The sequence below is a fragment of the Mustela nigripes genome, chromosome 14, assembly GCF_022355385.1.
Source record: "Mustela nigripes isolate SB6536 chromosome 14, MUSNIG.SB6536, whole genome shotgun sequence".
Lineage (NCBI taxonomy): Eukaryota > Metazoa > Chordata > Mammalia > Carnivora > Mustelidae > Mustela > Mustela nigripes.
Window position 1 is genome coordinate 101,141,881 of NC_081570.1, and position 18,332 is coordinate 101,160,212.

The window sequence follows — 18,332 nt, forward strand, 5'->3', positions numbered from 1 at the left end:
ACTGAGTCACCTTGTGGCACACACAGCACCTGGCAGATGTATGCAGAACTCAAAAGAACCTGTGAGACAGCACTCCACACACAATCATGTTACAACTGACAGTGTCGTTTCGGTGAAATGTCATCATCCATCATTATTTCACTAATGTTATTTTAAATTTTATTGGTTTTATAGTTTTGCTCATGTCTATCTATAAACTTCTTTGGGTTTTATACTTGTGCAAGAGCTATAAACATAAAACATTGTATGTAGCTTTATATTCATATATACTTAGGTAACATAAATAATGGAGTAAAAAGAGAGAGAGCCTTTCTTTATTAAAAGGGGATGTGCATTATTTAAGTTTGAAAAACACGGCTCAATACTGTACTGCTTGTGCGCACGGGCGTCAGCAGGTCATTTAACCTCTCTATCACCATCTTACCTCATAGGGTTTGTAGGATTAAGTGAGATAATGAAAGTGAGTGCCTGGCCACAGAAGGAATTAGGACAGTTGTCTCGTTCTTCAAAACAGGTAAGATACAGAAGCTGATACAGTCCAGCTCTTTTACTTGTGGTCTTGGGACTAGGAGTATTGATAATCACCTGAGCTTGTTAGAAACTAAGAATCCCAGGCTCCACCCCAGAGCTACTATATCAGAATCTGCATTTTAATATAGTGCCAGCTGATTTAATATATGCACATTAAAGTTTGAGAAGCACTAGTCTAGATTCCCATAGAGAAGGCTGGCATTTACTGCATTTTGTACTACTATGTAGGTTAATCTCAGCGATTAGAGAAAAGCCAGGTATAAATGACCAAAACAGACTATCCTACCCTGGGGTTCAATACATACATTATTTTACTACTGGTTCTTCATAGGCTATATATCCCACAGAGTGGGATCCTCTTCAAATGGGATCAAACTTCTAATTCAGAAAGATTAAAATAAATTTTTAAATGCAAAATATTCATAAAAGCATTCTGAATAAACAAATTTTAAGATCATGTCAATAATACGTTTTTACGTCTCCTGTGCCCAATAGCAATTAAAATCATTTATGTATGTTAACCTAATAATTAAGTATTTTGGCCCACAAGAACTAGTCTGACAAAGTACTGGCTCTGTTTATAATGACTGTGTGCTTACACTAGCAAAACACATTGCAAAAAAAAAATGTATGAGTGTGTATATAAAATGTACTAATTTTAACTGTTCAACAAAAATATTAGGTCACATCCAGTAGTTAGGATTTTGTTAGTGTAATTCACCTAGAAAATATCTGTTTTTCTCCTTGAAATCAGTGGCCCTATACATTTAATGCTTACTTCACTTAAAAAGATTAGGTACTGTTCCTGGAAGCAAAGAAAACAAAATTAACAACTAATATCCAGGAGAGCTACTAATATATAAAATGACCTTGATATCATCCGCTTAAGGGCTATTTTGATAGAATCCAAGCTTGAACTACGTTATTTATTGCTCTATGTTCTCTACATATGGGCCACAGGAACCACATTTGAAGACTGTAATGCAAAGTAGATTATCATGTGTATGTGCATGTATGTATTCATGTATGCATGTATGTATGAAGGTATATATGTACATGTGTGTTTATATGCATATGTAGATATGGTTTGGTCTACTAGGCAATTCTTTTTTTTTTTTTTAAAGATTTTATTTATTTATTTGACAGAGATCAGAAGTAGTCAGAGAAGCAGGCAGAGAGAGAGAGGAGGAAGCAGGCTCCCTGCTGAGCAGAGAGCCCGATACGGGGCTCGATCCCAGGACCCTGAGATCATGACCTGAGCCGAAGGCAGAGGCTTTAACCCACTGAGACACCCAGGCACCCCTAGTTTGGTCTACTAGGCAATTCTTATAATCTCTGTGTTTCTGATATGACCTAGGTCAAAGGTAGAGTCCTCCTTTAATCTTTCATGGTTTCAGGCAATCCTGAACCAAGAGTCAATCATAAACTGCGAGGTATATTAGTGCCAGTATAGGTAAAACACTCTAGTCCTCATGGTGACTATGATGACTGTAACTTAATAAGAGAATGACAATCTGGGGCACCTGGGTGGCTCAGTGGGTTAAAGCCTCTGCCTTCGGCTCAGGTCATGATCTCAGGGTCATGGGATCGAGCCCCACATTGGGCTCTCTGCTCTGCAGGAAGCCTGCTTCCTCCTCTCTCTCTGCCTGCTTTTCTGCCTACTTGTGATCTCTGTCTGACAAAAAAATAAATTAAAATCTTTAAAAGAAAAAAAAAAGAAAATGGCAATCTGACACTACTGGTTAACTCCAATTTTAGAAGTGTATATGCTATTTTGCAGTCCTTTGGGCCCTTAATACAATCAATCCACAGTTCTTAGAACCATAAAATCTTTCTCTTTCTAGTACTTCAAATTTTAATAATTTCATATAGTAATCAATATAAACTCTATATATACATACATGGGCAATCCAGGGAAACACAAAGAGATATTTTTAGCTTATACTGAAACTATATTACCATTTTCCTATTAGCTATTGCAAAGAAAAGAAACCATTATCTACAGTTTGAATTCACTGAATGATATCTCAGCAAACAGAAAACAGGTAAAAAAAAAAAAAAAGGCAAGCCATGTTTTTCTACTAGAGTGGTTACATGCTTCCCTCTCTAGAAACCCAAGATATTTTAATCCTTCAAGATTTCAGATATATGATAAAAAATCTATACCCATTTTCCCTATCAAAAATACTCTAAAAATCCTCTGTTCTTTAGTCTCAAACTAACTGAATCCCTTGAGAAAATAAACACAATAGGGTACTGGCCAACGAAATAAGATGTGTATTAAAGAAAAGAAAATCTTAAACCACTTGGTCTCTAAGCCTTAAGAGAGTCTAATAAAGACAGTTTTTTTCGAATTTTTTTTCACTGTCAAGAAACTTGGATATAGGTAAGTTAAGAAGAATCCAAATATATGCTGAAGAAAGGTACTTGCTTAAGAAAATCCTATTATGCCTTGCATGAATTAATGAATTTACTTAATATTTTGTATGTTGTTTCTTACTCAGTTCAACTAGCATTTGGCATGACCAAAGTTTAATTAAATTAAGGAGTTGGTGGTGCTTTGAATTAACATCAGATGCTAGTACTCATCTCCACCCAGTCATCCTTTTATCCTCTAATGTGTCTCTGAAAATGGCATGTGTTCTCTAGGCAACCCAACCTTTTGACAAAGGCAGATATATACGGAACGTTACATAGTCATTTCGTTATCAAGGTCACTATCTTCCTTTGGTAGGACTTAATACATTGAAACAACTTCATTATATAACACTTTAGATAGCTATGAAAGCATGAATTTGGTCCCATACCAAATTTAGTTTCACTGAGAAGTACAACCCTTATCTAGAGTCACCATTAAATTATAAAATGCAGTTAGTACCTTTATAGTTCCACACTAACTTTATATCCTAAGACAGCAATTGAACGAGAATCTCACTATATATAGAATCCTGCTTGTGTTACTAGACATTAACATACTCATATGAATATAGCAAAGGGACATTCTTTCAAAATTATTGCTTATAAGAAATTCTACACATCAATTTTCTTCCTTTCAAATGGCAAAGTAGCTTGCAGCCTCTATTATCTATACAGGAAATGATTCAGGCCAAATGCCAATTTGAGATAGCCAAGTCCACTTTCAAAAAGGAAAAGTTGGCATATTTTTATAATTGCTCCTAGTGCAAAGATACCTCAAATATGATCTAACAATAGACTGGAGAAGATGAAGGTAATTTTTCAGATTTTTAAAGCTCAAGGCTTAAGGGACTGAAAGTAGTCTTGTCTGAGAGGAAGCTTATTAGTAGACATCTGACTGGCTGTCTGGATCTGATGACTTAGGGAAGGTAACAGGAAACCTTCACCCAATAAGCATATATAAGGAGCAAGTGGCTTTGATTTCTGACACAAAGCAAATGTGTCTGTTCCATGCAAAAGATATGAGGGCCTATTGAAGGAATGTAAAGCCCCTTCTTGTTTGTAGGGGAAAACAGGGAACGGGGCTAATACAACTATAGGGGGATTTCTCTGTCATAAAAGAAGTGTTTCTTTTATCCACTTAAGAATTAATTTGGGCACAGAGGAATGGGACCTTTGGAAGCACTGATCCTGAACACATTAGAACAGAACAGTTCTACTTTTTCTTCTCTGAACTGCCAATGTACATGATGGAGTGAGGGAGATGGGGGTGGGTGGGTGTAGGAATCAAAAAGAATATGAAGACACCCAGATGGAAATGATACTGGTTTGACCTCAATTCAAGAAGAAATGTTTAAAATGGCTAACAGATGCCTCTTGTTAAAGTGTAGCACTGGGGGAGGAGGAGGCAAGAAGAAATTCTGGACAAAGTAGGAAGGAGTTCCTCAGAGTTGGGATTTTTTAGTAACAGCTCTTGTCCTAAGACATTTCTTGTCTTAGGACAAGAGCTGTTAGACACTCAAAATGTGCCAAGGCCAAGAGGAATGCCTCGTAGTACGCTCAAGTACATTTAGTGCCACTTAAAAACTAACTGAAGTGACACCTACACAAACTCCCCTAGCATTTTTGCATCTGAAGACATCACAAGCCCTTTCTACATGCTGGCCTTATGATACCTCTGTAAGGTCCGTATCATAATTCTAATTTTTATTCATAAGCAAGCTAAGGCACAAATAGAGCCTGAGTGGCAACAGCAGTCTGCAATTTTGTTCACTGTAACACACTTCCTCCATTTTAACGTAGGCAACTCTAGAGACACTGTGAGGAAATGTCCTTAGAGGCAGCAGCTGTAAAGCCCAACAAAATCACAACTCTGGGGAGACAGCACCCTCTCTAAAGGCTCAGTGATGGAGTCCAGGAGATAGATGCCTTTCACGTAAGAGTACTAATGAGTGCAGTCCTTTAAAAAGGACACCAAATCACCCATGAATACAGGAAAAAGGCAGAAGATACCGTTTTCTTATTTTCCCCCACTGTTGAGACTGGAACAGCGACAATTTTAACAAAACATATAATCCAAAATCTTAATCTTCACTGGTGCAGTAAGATTCCAAGACCCATATTTTGCTAATGATTTCAATGTTTTGATCAGAGACATTTCCACATCCTTGATCCCAGACAGTTCTCTTCTACCATAACCAAATTATCTGTATGAAATGCAATGCCAGGATCTGAAGGAAACAATGCATACGGTAAGCATACACTGGTTCTATATATTTTGAGAAACACTTAAGTACACAAAGGAAGCGTGCAACGTTAAAGAAATGGTGTGAACAAAACTGGTGGCTTGTCTAATGGGAAATCCAGTGTCCTTTCAGGAAACTGAAGATACTCAAAAGTTGCTCCCCAATTTCTATTAACAACCCTCTAAAAATGAACATTTTCTTTTGATACAAATATACAAATTTAAAATAAGTGTGCAGTTCAGAACGGCCTACCATTGTCAGATTGCTTATGTGCCAGAAAATATACAGTCAATAAAAAAATACCAGAGAGGTGGGGGACAAAAGGCTCTCTGGATCTGAACAGCAAAAATGAATTTCACTTCAATAGGTAGCGATTCGTGGAGAAAGTGATGTCCTTGGAAACCAGTAGCACTAAAAGATGGCAGGTCACAAATCTGGTGATGGGGGATAAGACGTATAGTAAGGCCCATTTTCCTGTGGAAGAAAAAAAAGACAAGAACATTAAGTAATAAAACCAATTTAAATGGGAATGTGAAAGAAAAGGATTTATAGTCAATGATACCGCATTTGTAAAATGTCTATCTAGCTCATGCCTGACCCTGAGCAAGGTGTGCCATCAAAACGATTCCATTTCAGTCAGCCAGAGCTGGTATAAAGTGGGCAGAGGTCATTAGGATGATAATATTCTTCAATAACATTATTCCTTACTGAATATGCTAAATGCCAGATACTTTATAACAGCACTTTCTTTCATTATCCCTTTATATCCTTACGTAATGCCATGAGGCAGGTAACCACTTTTTGCAGAAGAAGAAACTGAGGATCACACAGCTTGCATAACTCACCTAAATTCACCTAGCAGTAACAAGGAGTCTGAATTGAAATCCTCGTGTATTCAAATCTAGCGCCCAGATTATTTTGTTAGAGTGGGTTGTCTTACTGCATACTGAACCTTAATATAGAATGATGGAACAGAAGAGTACGTTTGTATTTTCTGACTTCATTTTGTCTAACTTTATCTTAATAAAAGTGAAGACAGTTAATTTGACGATAAATGGACCTTTGATTATATTTATGGGATTTGGAATTCATTTCTCTCTCTTTTTTTAAAAAGACTTCATTTATTCATTTGACAGAGATCACAAGTATGCAGAGAGGTAGGCAGTGACAGAGAGGAGGAAGCAGGCTCCCTGCTTGAGCAGAAAACCCAATGTGGGGCTCGATCCCAGGACCCTGAGATCATGACCTGAGCTGAAGGCAGAGGCTTAATCCACTGAGCCACCCAGGCACCCCTCATTTCTCATTTTTAAGGAAAGTATTTCACAAATAGTTTTTCAGTAAACTATAAACAGAAATGTTTAGCATTAATGTAGATAATAGGAATGGAGAATGAGACACAGCTGAAAGTAGCATTGCTTTATGGTATATTTACACTATTGGTTATGATGGAGCATTAAATCTAACCGGTTTTGAAAAGAGTAGGTGGTTAAATGTTATTTGAGTAACTAAGGGTATCAGAAACTTTTTTTTGTTTGTTTTTGGGAAAGGGTGAGCAAGAGCGTGAGTGGGGTGGGGGTGGATAAGGAGGGAGGGAGATTCTTAAGTAGGCTCCACACCCAGTGTGGAGCCCAACTCAGGGCCGATCTCACGACCCTCAGATTATGACTTGAGCTGAAACAGAGTCCTATGCTTAACCGACTGAGTGCCCCTCCTGCCGGTACCCCTAAAAGCCCTGACATTTTTCAGGGCACATGCTCTGGAGCAAGAATTGATACAGTACCATAGCTAGAAAAATAAGAGAATAGCTAGGAAAATTTACTTTTTGATTATAAATCTGACCAGGTATTAACAAGATTTTTTAAAAATTAGGTAGAAACAAACCCTAAGATTGGCTGCATTTCAGGATACTTGAGAAAAAATTAATGAAAACTTTTTTTTTTGTAGTTTAGAATTTCTTATCAAGATCTGTTATATTTACCACTCCTATAGCCTCAACATATATGGAAGCTATGCTTAAGAAACATGCCTGAAGAGAGAACTCTGTTTTGAAGTTTACTCTCCATCTTTAAGATTTCTCCATTCCATTCTGTAACTACCAGATATTTTTAGGTTTTCCTTTCTACATTAACTTGTGATAAGTAAGAAGGGCAAATCTAATTCTTAATGCTATGTAACACAGCTTTTTATATTAGTCTCATACTGTGCAAAAAGACCGCTGAGCAATCCATTTTCTCTATTTCTGGAAACAATCTTAGAAATTTGAAGAATGGTTGCCAGGTAAATTTGTGTACCCTCTCTTTGACTGTATTTTATATTTGTAAGAATGCTGACTAGCAGCCTTTCTGAAATGGTCTCCGTAACATTTTGATATAGAGAGAGAGATAAAAATTACCTTCTAATTACCTTCAAAGACTCCTTTCATGCCTATAAAACTTACGTCACTGTTCAAAGTCACAAAAGACCCAGAAGATAGAAGGCCATGGAAACCAGTCAACCATGACACATTGTGCCCTGTCACACCTACTATGGGCAAGGCACAACTGAATAGGACAATAAATTAACCAATTCTATACTCATTTCCTTTTCTCTGATTATATATTTCATTTTCCTAGCAAAGGCAAATATTTCTTTACAGGATAGTATCTAACCACTTACTGGATCTCCACCTCAATCCTAGTGTGTCACAAACCGAACATTCCACCTGTCTCTTCTCTCTCATTCCCTCAATACCCTCACCCCATTGCTCTTCCTTCAAACTGCCTCTCTGGCATGGCAGCAATACCGTCCACCAAGTCTCCTACAGCAGAAACTGTAGTCACCTTAGGCATCCTTCCTCTTTCATCTCCCCTAATGGTTTACTCAGTCACCAGATGCTGTGGATTTTATTTCCTAAAATGTTTACTTCTAAATCTAAGATCTTCCAGTCATTGCCATTATCACTATTGCTGCCCTAGCTCTGATTTCATTTCTCCTCTGGCCTACTGATAGCCTCTTACTTGTCTACCTGCTCAAAGTGTTAACCTCCCTAAGTTATGCTGTTTCTATTGCCATCATTCTAAACAGAAATATAACAGCAGAATACTCCCCACAGACCACAAAGCCAAAGTGCTACAAGTAACATGTAAAGCTCTAGTATCCAGGCCCTCTACTGGGCCTTCCCACATCATCTCCTAACACCTTCTTTTGTTTCTTCCCTGTTTTTATATCTCTCTTTGGCCTTTATATACAGATGGCCTAATATCTCAATTTTAGAGAGCTCTAGTACAGGCACAGAGAGATGATCCAATCACCCAAGAGTTAGATTACACGTTTTTTTTTTAAATAAAGATTTTATTTATTTATTAGAAAGAGACAGAGCATGTGTGCACAAGTGAGGGGAGGGGAAGAGGGAGAGGGAGAAGCAGGCTCCCTGTTGAGCAGAAAGCCCAACGCATGGCTGGATCCCAAGACCCCGAGATCATGAACTAAGCCCCACTCAGAGGCTTAACTGACTGAATTACCCAGGCGCTCTGAGATTATAGGTTATTTTATTAAATTTTGATTTAGCACATCATTTGATATATAAAATACAAGAAAAATATAAGAAAAACCTAAAAGAAGCAAACAAAACTAAGTTTGAGTGTGGTGTTGAAACTTAATGGAAGTTGGCTTTATAGGCCCTTAAGTATATAGAAAATGTGTTGGCTTAAAAAACAGGCATTGGGGTTTTCTAATCAATACAATCCAACCTGTATACTATACCCTAGAAAATAAATTATAAATCCAGACACTAGCTTTGAATTGTCATTCTGAATTTTTGGTCACAAAATATCTTTTAGTGTCTTTCATTTCCTGCTACCCATTTTTTAAATTATTAATGAGAGATGTATACTTCAAAAGAGTAACAATAAGGCCATTTTCTATTCCAGCAATCTACAATAAACACAAACTGATGTTCTTCCCCCCCATTCAATAATCTTTGTATCTATGACCCAGCTGCTTCAATTACAAATCCTCTTTGTTCAAAAGCCAAGCATGAAATTTTATTAGCCATTAGAACACATTAAATACTCTGCTCTTCACATAAAGGGAGACAGAAATTATAGCTGAAGTTAAAGAAATGGTAGAGAGAAAATGTCTTGCAGAATAGTTATTTTAGTGTATACATGCTGTACAATAATTAGGGAAAAATAATTCATTTCAAACTGAATATAAGCTTCAAATATATTCCCTGACCCATGCATAAAAATATGTAATCAGCAACAGTTAAATAAGGAGACTGATGATCTTTTGGCCAAGTATGTTACTTACTTTTGTTTTTGGTTTTTTTTTGAACTACTAAAGCACGAATAAACACAATGGGATGGAGCTTTGATAAAATTCAAGAGTAGCCCTTTATCAGTGTTTAAGTAATATATTCATAAATGCATCTATAAGTAATTATACTAATACTACTGGTTGATACTCTTAAAAACATTATATAAACTTTTGGCAAAATGAAACCTTTAGTAGGGTAAAGGCTACTAAGATAGCCTACTGTTTTGAATTAATACTGAAAAATGTCACACACCAACAGATTCTTCTGACTCTACTTGCATAGATAAAAAGTTAATCAATCTTAAGAAAATTAGGCAGAGGTGGTAGAAAATGGACAATATAAGCAAGGATTGGCTTCAAACCAACAGTAGGAAAATCTCCTATTGAAAAACTTACTGGGGAAAAAGTCCTCTCTTAGGACAAAGAGTTTTCCTATTTACTGTAGGAAAAGAACATTAAATGATACTAGCAAGTTTACTAGAACATTTCCTTAAATACCCATTAGGCATTCATATCCTCTTCTAATCAAAGGATGGTGTGCCCATCAGCAGTGCCCTATAGAAAAGCTAAGATACTGCACCAGGTGAGGGAGAACTCCCGGTACTTCTTACCCTGGCATCATATTCAAGGACAAAAGGAGGAAAGTCAATCTGTTCCGGTGATATGGCAGAGAATAGCTGGTGGAGGCTGTCCACATGGTGGATTTTGTCCTTCAGTCCCGAGACAGAAAAGGTGGTAAAAAACCATGTTGATACCTGATTAAGAGAAGAGAAAACAATTTAAGCCAGTGGCCAAAGTTAGAAATACAAACATGGTTTTGAAGATTTATACTAGGGAGAAACTATGTTTCAAAATTGAAAGCATGTCAGAAAAAGCTTGTAATAAGTAATGTTTTTCAAAGTATGGGTTGTAGTTCACCAGTGAATTATGCAATCAGTTTAATGGATTATGAACAGCAGTAAAAACAACAATAAAAAGGAACAACATTAGAGTAACAATTATTGGGGAAGGCAGTAAGGGTGAGCAAAGTGTTTCAGGAAGCTTTTGCTTCTGTTTAGGTGTCTCTATACTCCTTTGTGTGTAGTATGTTGTCATGCAACAAATGCTTCTTACTGTGGATTGTGGGCAAAATCCCTGGCATTATTTGGTAGAATAATTGATTCATTGCTACTCTGAAAATGGTTAACATCTCCAAATTCACAAGCTCTTTTCATTTTTTCAAATGAGACTGAAAAGTTTGCCAATATTTGATACATTTTTCAGCTAACATTTGGCATGTGGTCTTTTTCCTTAATCAATCAAAGCAAATCTTCTGTGGAGCCACCTTTGCTCATTTCACTTTGCAACAAGCAATCCCCCTATAAAAGCTAGTTTGCAAAATTTGTTGGCTCCAAAAAAAGAAAAAAAATATTCTTAATAACAAACAATACTACATAAACTAGGCAACAACTAGAACTCACAAATTATTGTCCATCTATCTAAATGCCAGTCTTAACTAGTCATGTTTACCAATGGCTTACACAATGATTCTATGAGGTAGATACAATATTGTTGCTACCCCCATTTTATTTACAGAAGGAAACATGTGCATATGAACACGGGCACTGGGACAGTGCACTACGAATGTACAGCTGGGTATGTTATACACACACAACACTCTGGGCATCTGCCCTGATGTCAATCTTACCACATTTTCCAGGTGCTATTCAAACCTTTCACATATTTCATGCCCCTAATATGACATACTTCCTTTGTACCTCCTTATGAGAATAGGTATGAAAGAACAGACAACACTGCACTAACTTGTCAGGATCTTGTCCAAGTCTGCCCTTGGTAGAGACTCACTTCTTTCATTATTTCTCCCTTACAGCTCCAGATTCTCTCTTCTATTGAATTCGTAATACCTGAAATGTCCATTGCATTTAGAGCACTTATTCCTTCCTAGTATTTTATAAATTCCTAGTATTTTAGTTTCTTATGTCTATTTCTGTAATTTCCCTAGGACTTGGCAGACAATCATAGAATAATAGTCTAAAGTTTTATAAGATACAGATGGAACCATCATTCTCAAAGTATTTGATAAAGAATGAGTAAATAAAGATAGAACTTATTCTACAATGATTTTTACAGTCTGAGTCACTATTCTATTTTGGCTATACTACCAATGACTGGCATAAGGTCTCAAATATTAACATTATCCTCTGAACCCTCTCCCCTCCCATCTTATCAAGTTTATTTGGAGGGGGGTGATGGAGAAGAGGGGAGGCACCTGGCCTTGCTAGAACCAGGTGGGTTAATTTAAATCAAATTAAACAGTCACTTATTTACATACCCCAAATCAGTTTTTGACATCAGTTTCTTTAAAGCACACAGTGTTATATACCTCATTTTCTGCAAACTAGAGTAGTGACACTTCCAGATTAGGAGCTCTAACTACAATTAGCCACAGAAGTAGCTAATAAAACAGTAAGAATGGAGAGATCACAGACATTTTACAGATTCCAGAAAGAGCTTAAGGAACTAGGAAGACTGTAAAATCCAAACAGAGAAGCACCTGATGGCTATGTTAAGAGATTAAACATGTGTGCAAGGAATTAAACATCTATTGGTCATCTGTGTATTAAGCATTGAGCTGTCGGTGATACAGGGTAACAGTGACAGAGCTATTCCTCTAAAGGGGGCTTGGGTTTTAGTAGAGGAGCTAGATTATAAGCAGAAGCATAACAACTACCTAAGGCAAAATGTACTAAATGCAATGAACGGCCCACAGAAACAGGTGAATACCTATATATGCAAGGAGCCACTGCTGCATGGGAACAATACAGAACTGTAAGGGCCTAAGAAGAAAACTCTTGTGCCTTTGTTCTCTTGCCTCTGAAGCTTTTTACATGCTGCTTTTATATGCCTGGCAATTGTTCTTCAGAGCTTAGATCAAAATTCACCCCAGTTAGGAGGACTTCTTTGACCACACTTCCACCCAAAACTGGAAAGGAGCTTCTAAATGTTCCAACAAACATTTTGTTTATTCATGCTATGGCATAATTAGTATTCTGTATTGTATTATCTGATTCTCTAAATAGACTGTAAATTCCCCAATGCAGGGAATGTCTTATACAATACCATATGCAGTGTGTAATTAACAACCAAAAAAAGGAGGGAATTTAAGGTGTTGGAAGAATTAACAACTCAGGGGAGGGGTGAGAGTTTCTGGGTGTACTATTTTAATACTCTTTAGGGGTGGTTTAACAGTTCTTCATTCTACAATAAAAATACATTGTACTTCAATCTGCACCTCAAGTTCTTCCTCTATAAAACGAGCAAGTTAGACTTACATGATCTTTAAGGTCCCTCTTAATTGTATAGTTCTAGGCAAAGAATCCTGTATATGCCACACCAAATGACATAGTGGGGTGGCGGTGGTAAACTCAAAGAGAAGGTTGGGTTGGGGAGTCTAGTCAGTGACCTCAGGCATACAATCTGCGAAAGAGAAAAACATTTCTCTGTCCCATTTTCTGTCATTACCTCCTTCACATCCTCCAGGTATTGGCAAGAGAAAATTACTCAAAGTAGACAGAAGGAAAAACCCAGTTTTCTGTTCAGGGACACTCAAGAGCACTGTCTTTGCTTCTTAAAATTTCAGTTTTCTATAACTTAGCTTTTAATTTTCAATAATTTATGTCATAAATACGCATTTACATAAACTTATGTTACTTATTACCTCCTATTTTAATGAACCGATGAAAATTTAAAATTTGAAAAAGGACTGTTGTGATGTTTTGTAAATGCTGGAAATTCTTTCACCCAATTATTCACAAACGGAAAGCCAAGAGCACAGGATCACAAAATAATATAAACTAGGAAAAGACTGTAAAAGACTTTAGTACATGTGTGTACTAAAATAATCTACTGGAGCCAGAATCAGGAGTGGGTTTAAATAGTTAGTTTGCCTTGTATTAGTAAACTTCAAAGAAGAAAAAAAGAGTAGTGATTTATATGAGCAGTCCATTTATTACCACTTTGGGTGGAGTGTCCTGGAAAAGATCTGAGGAGTACTGAAATCAGAACAGTGTGATTCGATTGTTTTATTATCCCTTGATTTCATCTCATTATTTTATAATTATAAACACCCCATTTAGAGTTTTTGACTTAGTATAAAATAATGGATGGATTTCATTACACATGGGTCTTATTCTCTCAATCCTCCCTCATTTTCCCCATTGCAAAATGTTATCAAGAGGTAACATAATGCTTTTTCACTTTATATATCTGGTCTTCAGCCTCTGCCCAGCCTGCCACTGACTCCTATTTGAAGCAATTCCAATGTGTGGCAGCCAAGGCTGGTGGCTCTAACACTGAAATTTCTGGTAATGTGCTTCCATCAATGCCACAGGCTGGATAGCTATTATAGACTCTCTACTGTGGAGGAGGAGGGATTAAAGTCATATCTTAGCAAAGAGTGGCCACACAGTTTTATAAGTTTGGTACAAATGAACACTATACTGGTAAATCTGAATTTATAACAGAAGTAAAGAAAATTATGAAAATGTTCAAGTATTCACTGAAGTTAAAAGAACACCAGTATTAGCCACCAATCATTCACATTTTCCTTATGTTTTAACACATATCTACCCATCCCTCTATTCATCTGTTGATCCATCTTACTTTTTTTGCTGCATTTCCAAGTAAACTGCAGACATCAGAAAGCTGTCCCCAACTACAGCATTCATTATCTCTAATGAGAGTTCAAAGTTTGTTCAGTTTCTTTGCTATAAAATTTGTATTTGATGAAAAGCACAGATTTTAATTGTACTTTGCTATTTAGGCAAATACATTATATACATAAAAATCCTGCTCAGATACAAAACATTTCATCACCCCAGAAAGGTCTTTCATGCTCCTCTTCCCTTATGGCCCTCTCCATGGAGGCAAATGATGTTTTGTTTTTTTTCTACCATGGATTAGTTTTGTCTGCTCTAGAATTTCATATAAATGGAATCATACAGCATATAATCAATTTTTATGTAAGGACTCTTTCACTCAGCTTAATGTTTTTAAGATTTTTGTGTGTGGTTCTGTGTATCAGTAGTGTGTTCTCTTTCACTGCCAAGAAACACTTCATTACGAGAACGTGCAAGAGCTTAATTATTTGTAATCCTACTAACAAGCAGCACCTTGGCTGTGTCCAGTTTTTGGGTTGCTATGACGAAAGCTGCTCCGAACATTCTTATAGAAGTCTTTTTTGGCACATGTTTTCAGCTTATTTAGGTAAATACTTAGCAGTGGCACTGATGTGTCACAGATGAGATATATATTTAGTTTATAAGAGATTTTCATAACTCTTTTCAAAGTAGTTGCACAATTTCCAATTCCTACTTATGATGTAGGAGAATTCCAGTCACTTCACATCATTGGCAGTATTTGGCATTGCCAGTCTTTTAAGTTTTGGCTATTCTGGTGGCAGTGTAGTGGTCTCTCACTGCAGGTTTTTTTTTTAATGTTTAAGTAAGATATAATTGATACACAATAAGCTGCACATAACTGAAGTATACAATTTGTTAAGTTTTGATATATGTATACACCCATGAAACAACTAATCAAGAAAAAGAACATAGCCATCACTCCTAAAGGTTCTTAGGGTCCTTTGTAATTCCTCCCTCCCACTCCTTCTCCCTGTCCACAGGTAATCACTGCTCTGCCTTCTGTAATTACATATTAGTTTGTATGCCCTAGAATTTTATATGAATGAAATCATACAGCGTGTTATACTTGTCTAGCTTCTTTTACTCGGCTTATTTATTTTGAGGTTCATTTATGTTGCTGCTATGTATCAAGAGTTCATTCTTCTTTATTACTGAGCAGTATCCTATTGCATGGACATACCACAGTTTGGCTGTCAATTCTCTCAGTGATGGGCATGCAGGTTATTTCCAGTTTTTGACTATAACAAATAAAAGGGCTATGAGCATTTGTGTACAAGTCTTTGTATGGGTACGTTTTCATTTGTCTCATGTAAATACTAGGAGTGGAATGGCTGGATCACATGGTAGGTATACATTTAATTCTTTAAATAAACTGAAATTCTTCAAAGAAACTGCCGAAGTTTCTGTAATATTTTACATTCAGATAAGCACCGAAGGGGAATGCCAGTTCTTCCACATTCTCACCAACATTTGGTATGGTCAGTCTTTAAGCCACTCGAACAGAAGTGCAGTGTTAACTCATTTTGATTTAATTTGCACTTTCCTAGTGACTAATTAGGCTAAACATCTTTTCATGTGCTTATCTGACAGTTATATATTTTCTTTGGGGAAATGCTTGCACAAATCTTCTGCCCATTTCTAAATTGAGTGATTTCTTTACTAATGATTTTTGAGATTTCTTTATTTATTCTAAAGAGAAGTCCTTTATCAGATAAATGTTCTATTTACAGAGATTTTATCCTAGGCCGTGGCTTGCCTTTTTACTCTCTTAACTATTTTTAAAAAGGCAGAAGTTCTTAATTTTATGAAGTCCAATTTCTTTTATGGATTGTACTTTGGTGTTGTATCTAAGAAATCTTTGCTTTACTCAAGGTCACAAAGCTTTCTCTCTTATATATATATATTTTTAGAAGCTTAATAGTTACACATTTTATAATTTAGGTCTTTGACCCATTTCCAGTTAATTTCTGTATGTGATGCAAAACACAGATCACAGTTCATTTTTTTTGCATATGGATATCTAATTGTTTCAGTATCACTTATCGAAGACACTCCTTTTTCCACTGACCTGCTTTTGCACTCTTCTCAAACACCAGTTATCTATATACACATGAGTCTATTTTTGGATTCTTTACTCTGTTCCACCGATCTATAGGTCTGTCTTTATGACAACACCTCACATATCCTTGAGTACTGCAGCTTTAGAATAAGCTTCGAAAGCAGGGATTGTCAAGTCCTTCAACTCTGGTTTTCTTTTAAGATAGTTTTGGCTATTTAAATTCTTTGCATTTTATTGGTCAATTTCTACAAAAAAGCTTGCTGAATTTTTGGTTGGCAATGAATCACCATATTTAGCAGGCATTGAGAATTTTACAATATTAGGTCTTCTAGTCCACAAATACAGTGTATATCTTTCTTTACTTAGGTCTCCTTTAACTTCTCTTATGAATATTCTGCAGTGTACATAACTTGTATAAGGCATAGGTCTTTCACATCTTTTGTCATATTTATCCTTAAATATAGTATATTTTGATGATAGTGTAAATAATATTGGTTTTTTACATTTCAATTGGAATGTTTGTTGCTAATACATACAACTAATTTTTAAATACTAATCTTAGACACTGAAACCTTGATAAAACTTACTTATTAATTCTACTAGTTTTGCTGAGGATACCACCGAGTTTTCTACACGATGTTCAAGTCATCTGTGAATAAAGACAGTATTATTTACTCCCCTCTACATCTAGAGCCATTTTATTTCCTTTTCTTGCCATATTACAAACTGGTTAGAGCCTCTGGTACAATATTGAATAGAAGCGGGGAGAGCAGACATTCTTGCAAGGATATGCTAAAAACCAAGCTCACCCTTCTGTTTATCTCCACTAAAGAAAAAATGTCAGTAGCCACTGGATGAACAAATATAAATGGATGATGAGATATGGGGAAACAGTCAAGCAGTATCTTCAACTGTTATAGAAAGAAAACATCAGCCACCCACTGAGCATAACAAAACAGTGGAAAAGTTGATAACAGACATTATCTGATAGGACCATGTAATCAGAACTTAACTGAACAGAGCAGGAAAAGTCCTTCATTTAAGAGACTGTTCGAACACTGTACTTTTTTTTTTTTTTTAAAGCCTGCCACTATTCTCATAAGCATTTAATTAGCACTTATTAAGCTATTCTAACACTGAGGGACCAAAAGGAAATCTGCAACTTTTAAAAGAATTATTTAAAATATTTTATGCAAATTTTATAGGTGGTATTTGGATGAGAAATTCAACAATTCTGTAAACAATGAGAAATAATGTTGAAAACCATTCTCTCAATGAAGTATTCACTCATCTATTAATTATGAAGTGTAATGAGGACTTTTTGCTACTTATCTTACCTAATTTCTCCACAGTACTTTAAAATAATGACTACTTCTACCATGTTTGATGCTTTTCCTGTCCACTGGCTCCCAGAGCATTACTCAGTCTTGGCTCTCCCACTGATTTTTAGATTATGTCTCCTTGATCTCTTTCCTTGATCCCAGGGTCTGTCTTTAGCTATCCTCTTTGGGACTTAATTCATTAACATATTTAAAGAGTTAAAGCTCTATTTACTTAAAGGGGACTCCCAAATTTATATCCCAATCCATGATCCCCTTTAACTGATGACACCTGGGAGTCATGGATCACACAGTCCTTTCTCTCAACCCTATTCATCTAATAAATAACACAATCCTAGGCTTTATGCTGAAATAAGTCCTTTTTTCTCCAAACCCCACTGATATAATCAGGTTTTGTTGCTTTTTTTCTTTTTGCTTAAACCTGGTCAGCCAACTTCTGCAAAAGACCATATAGTAAATATTTCAGGCTTCTTATATTAACATGATAAGAAAATGTCATTAGGCAGTCCTGAAGGAACAGTGCTACGCTGGAGGCAGGACACTATGGACACTAACTAGGAGGTAGCTGTGTCCTCTCAGATGAAAGATGGTGCCAGCATCAACTCAGGTAGAAGCAATGGGACTCATGGCACAGGCATACACTGGGACAAAAGCAAGCACATAGACTGATACAATGTGATGCTTCCCTGGTCCCGGCTTAGGCACCTAATAGGCAGTGGTTCCATTTACTAAGAAAGGAAACATA

General features: G+C 36.4%; 1 protein-coding gene across 2 annotated transcripts in view; it reads right to left on the minus strand.

Annotated features, from left to right (window-relative positions):
• Window positions 1–5,199: 5,199 nt before the first annotated feature.
• The window catches only part of GDAP2 (ganglioside induced differentiation associated protein 2), a 68,281-nt gene continuing 55,148 nt past the window's right edge, over window positions 5,200–18,332 (minus strand). For both annotated transcript variants that reach the window (XM_059375870.1, XM_059375871.1), the window contains 2 exons: window positions 10,100–10,243; window positions 5,200–5,666 (listed from right to left, as the gene is read on the minus strand). In XM_059375870.1, the coding sequence (XP_059231853.1) occupies window positions 5,619–5,666; window positions 10,100–10,243 (192 nt within the window). In that variant the 3' untranslated portion in view covers window positions 5,200–5,618. The remainder of the gene's footprint in view (window positions 5,667–10,099; window positions 10,244–18,332) is intronic.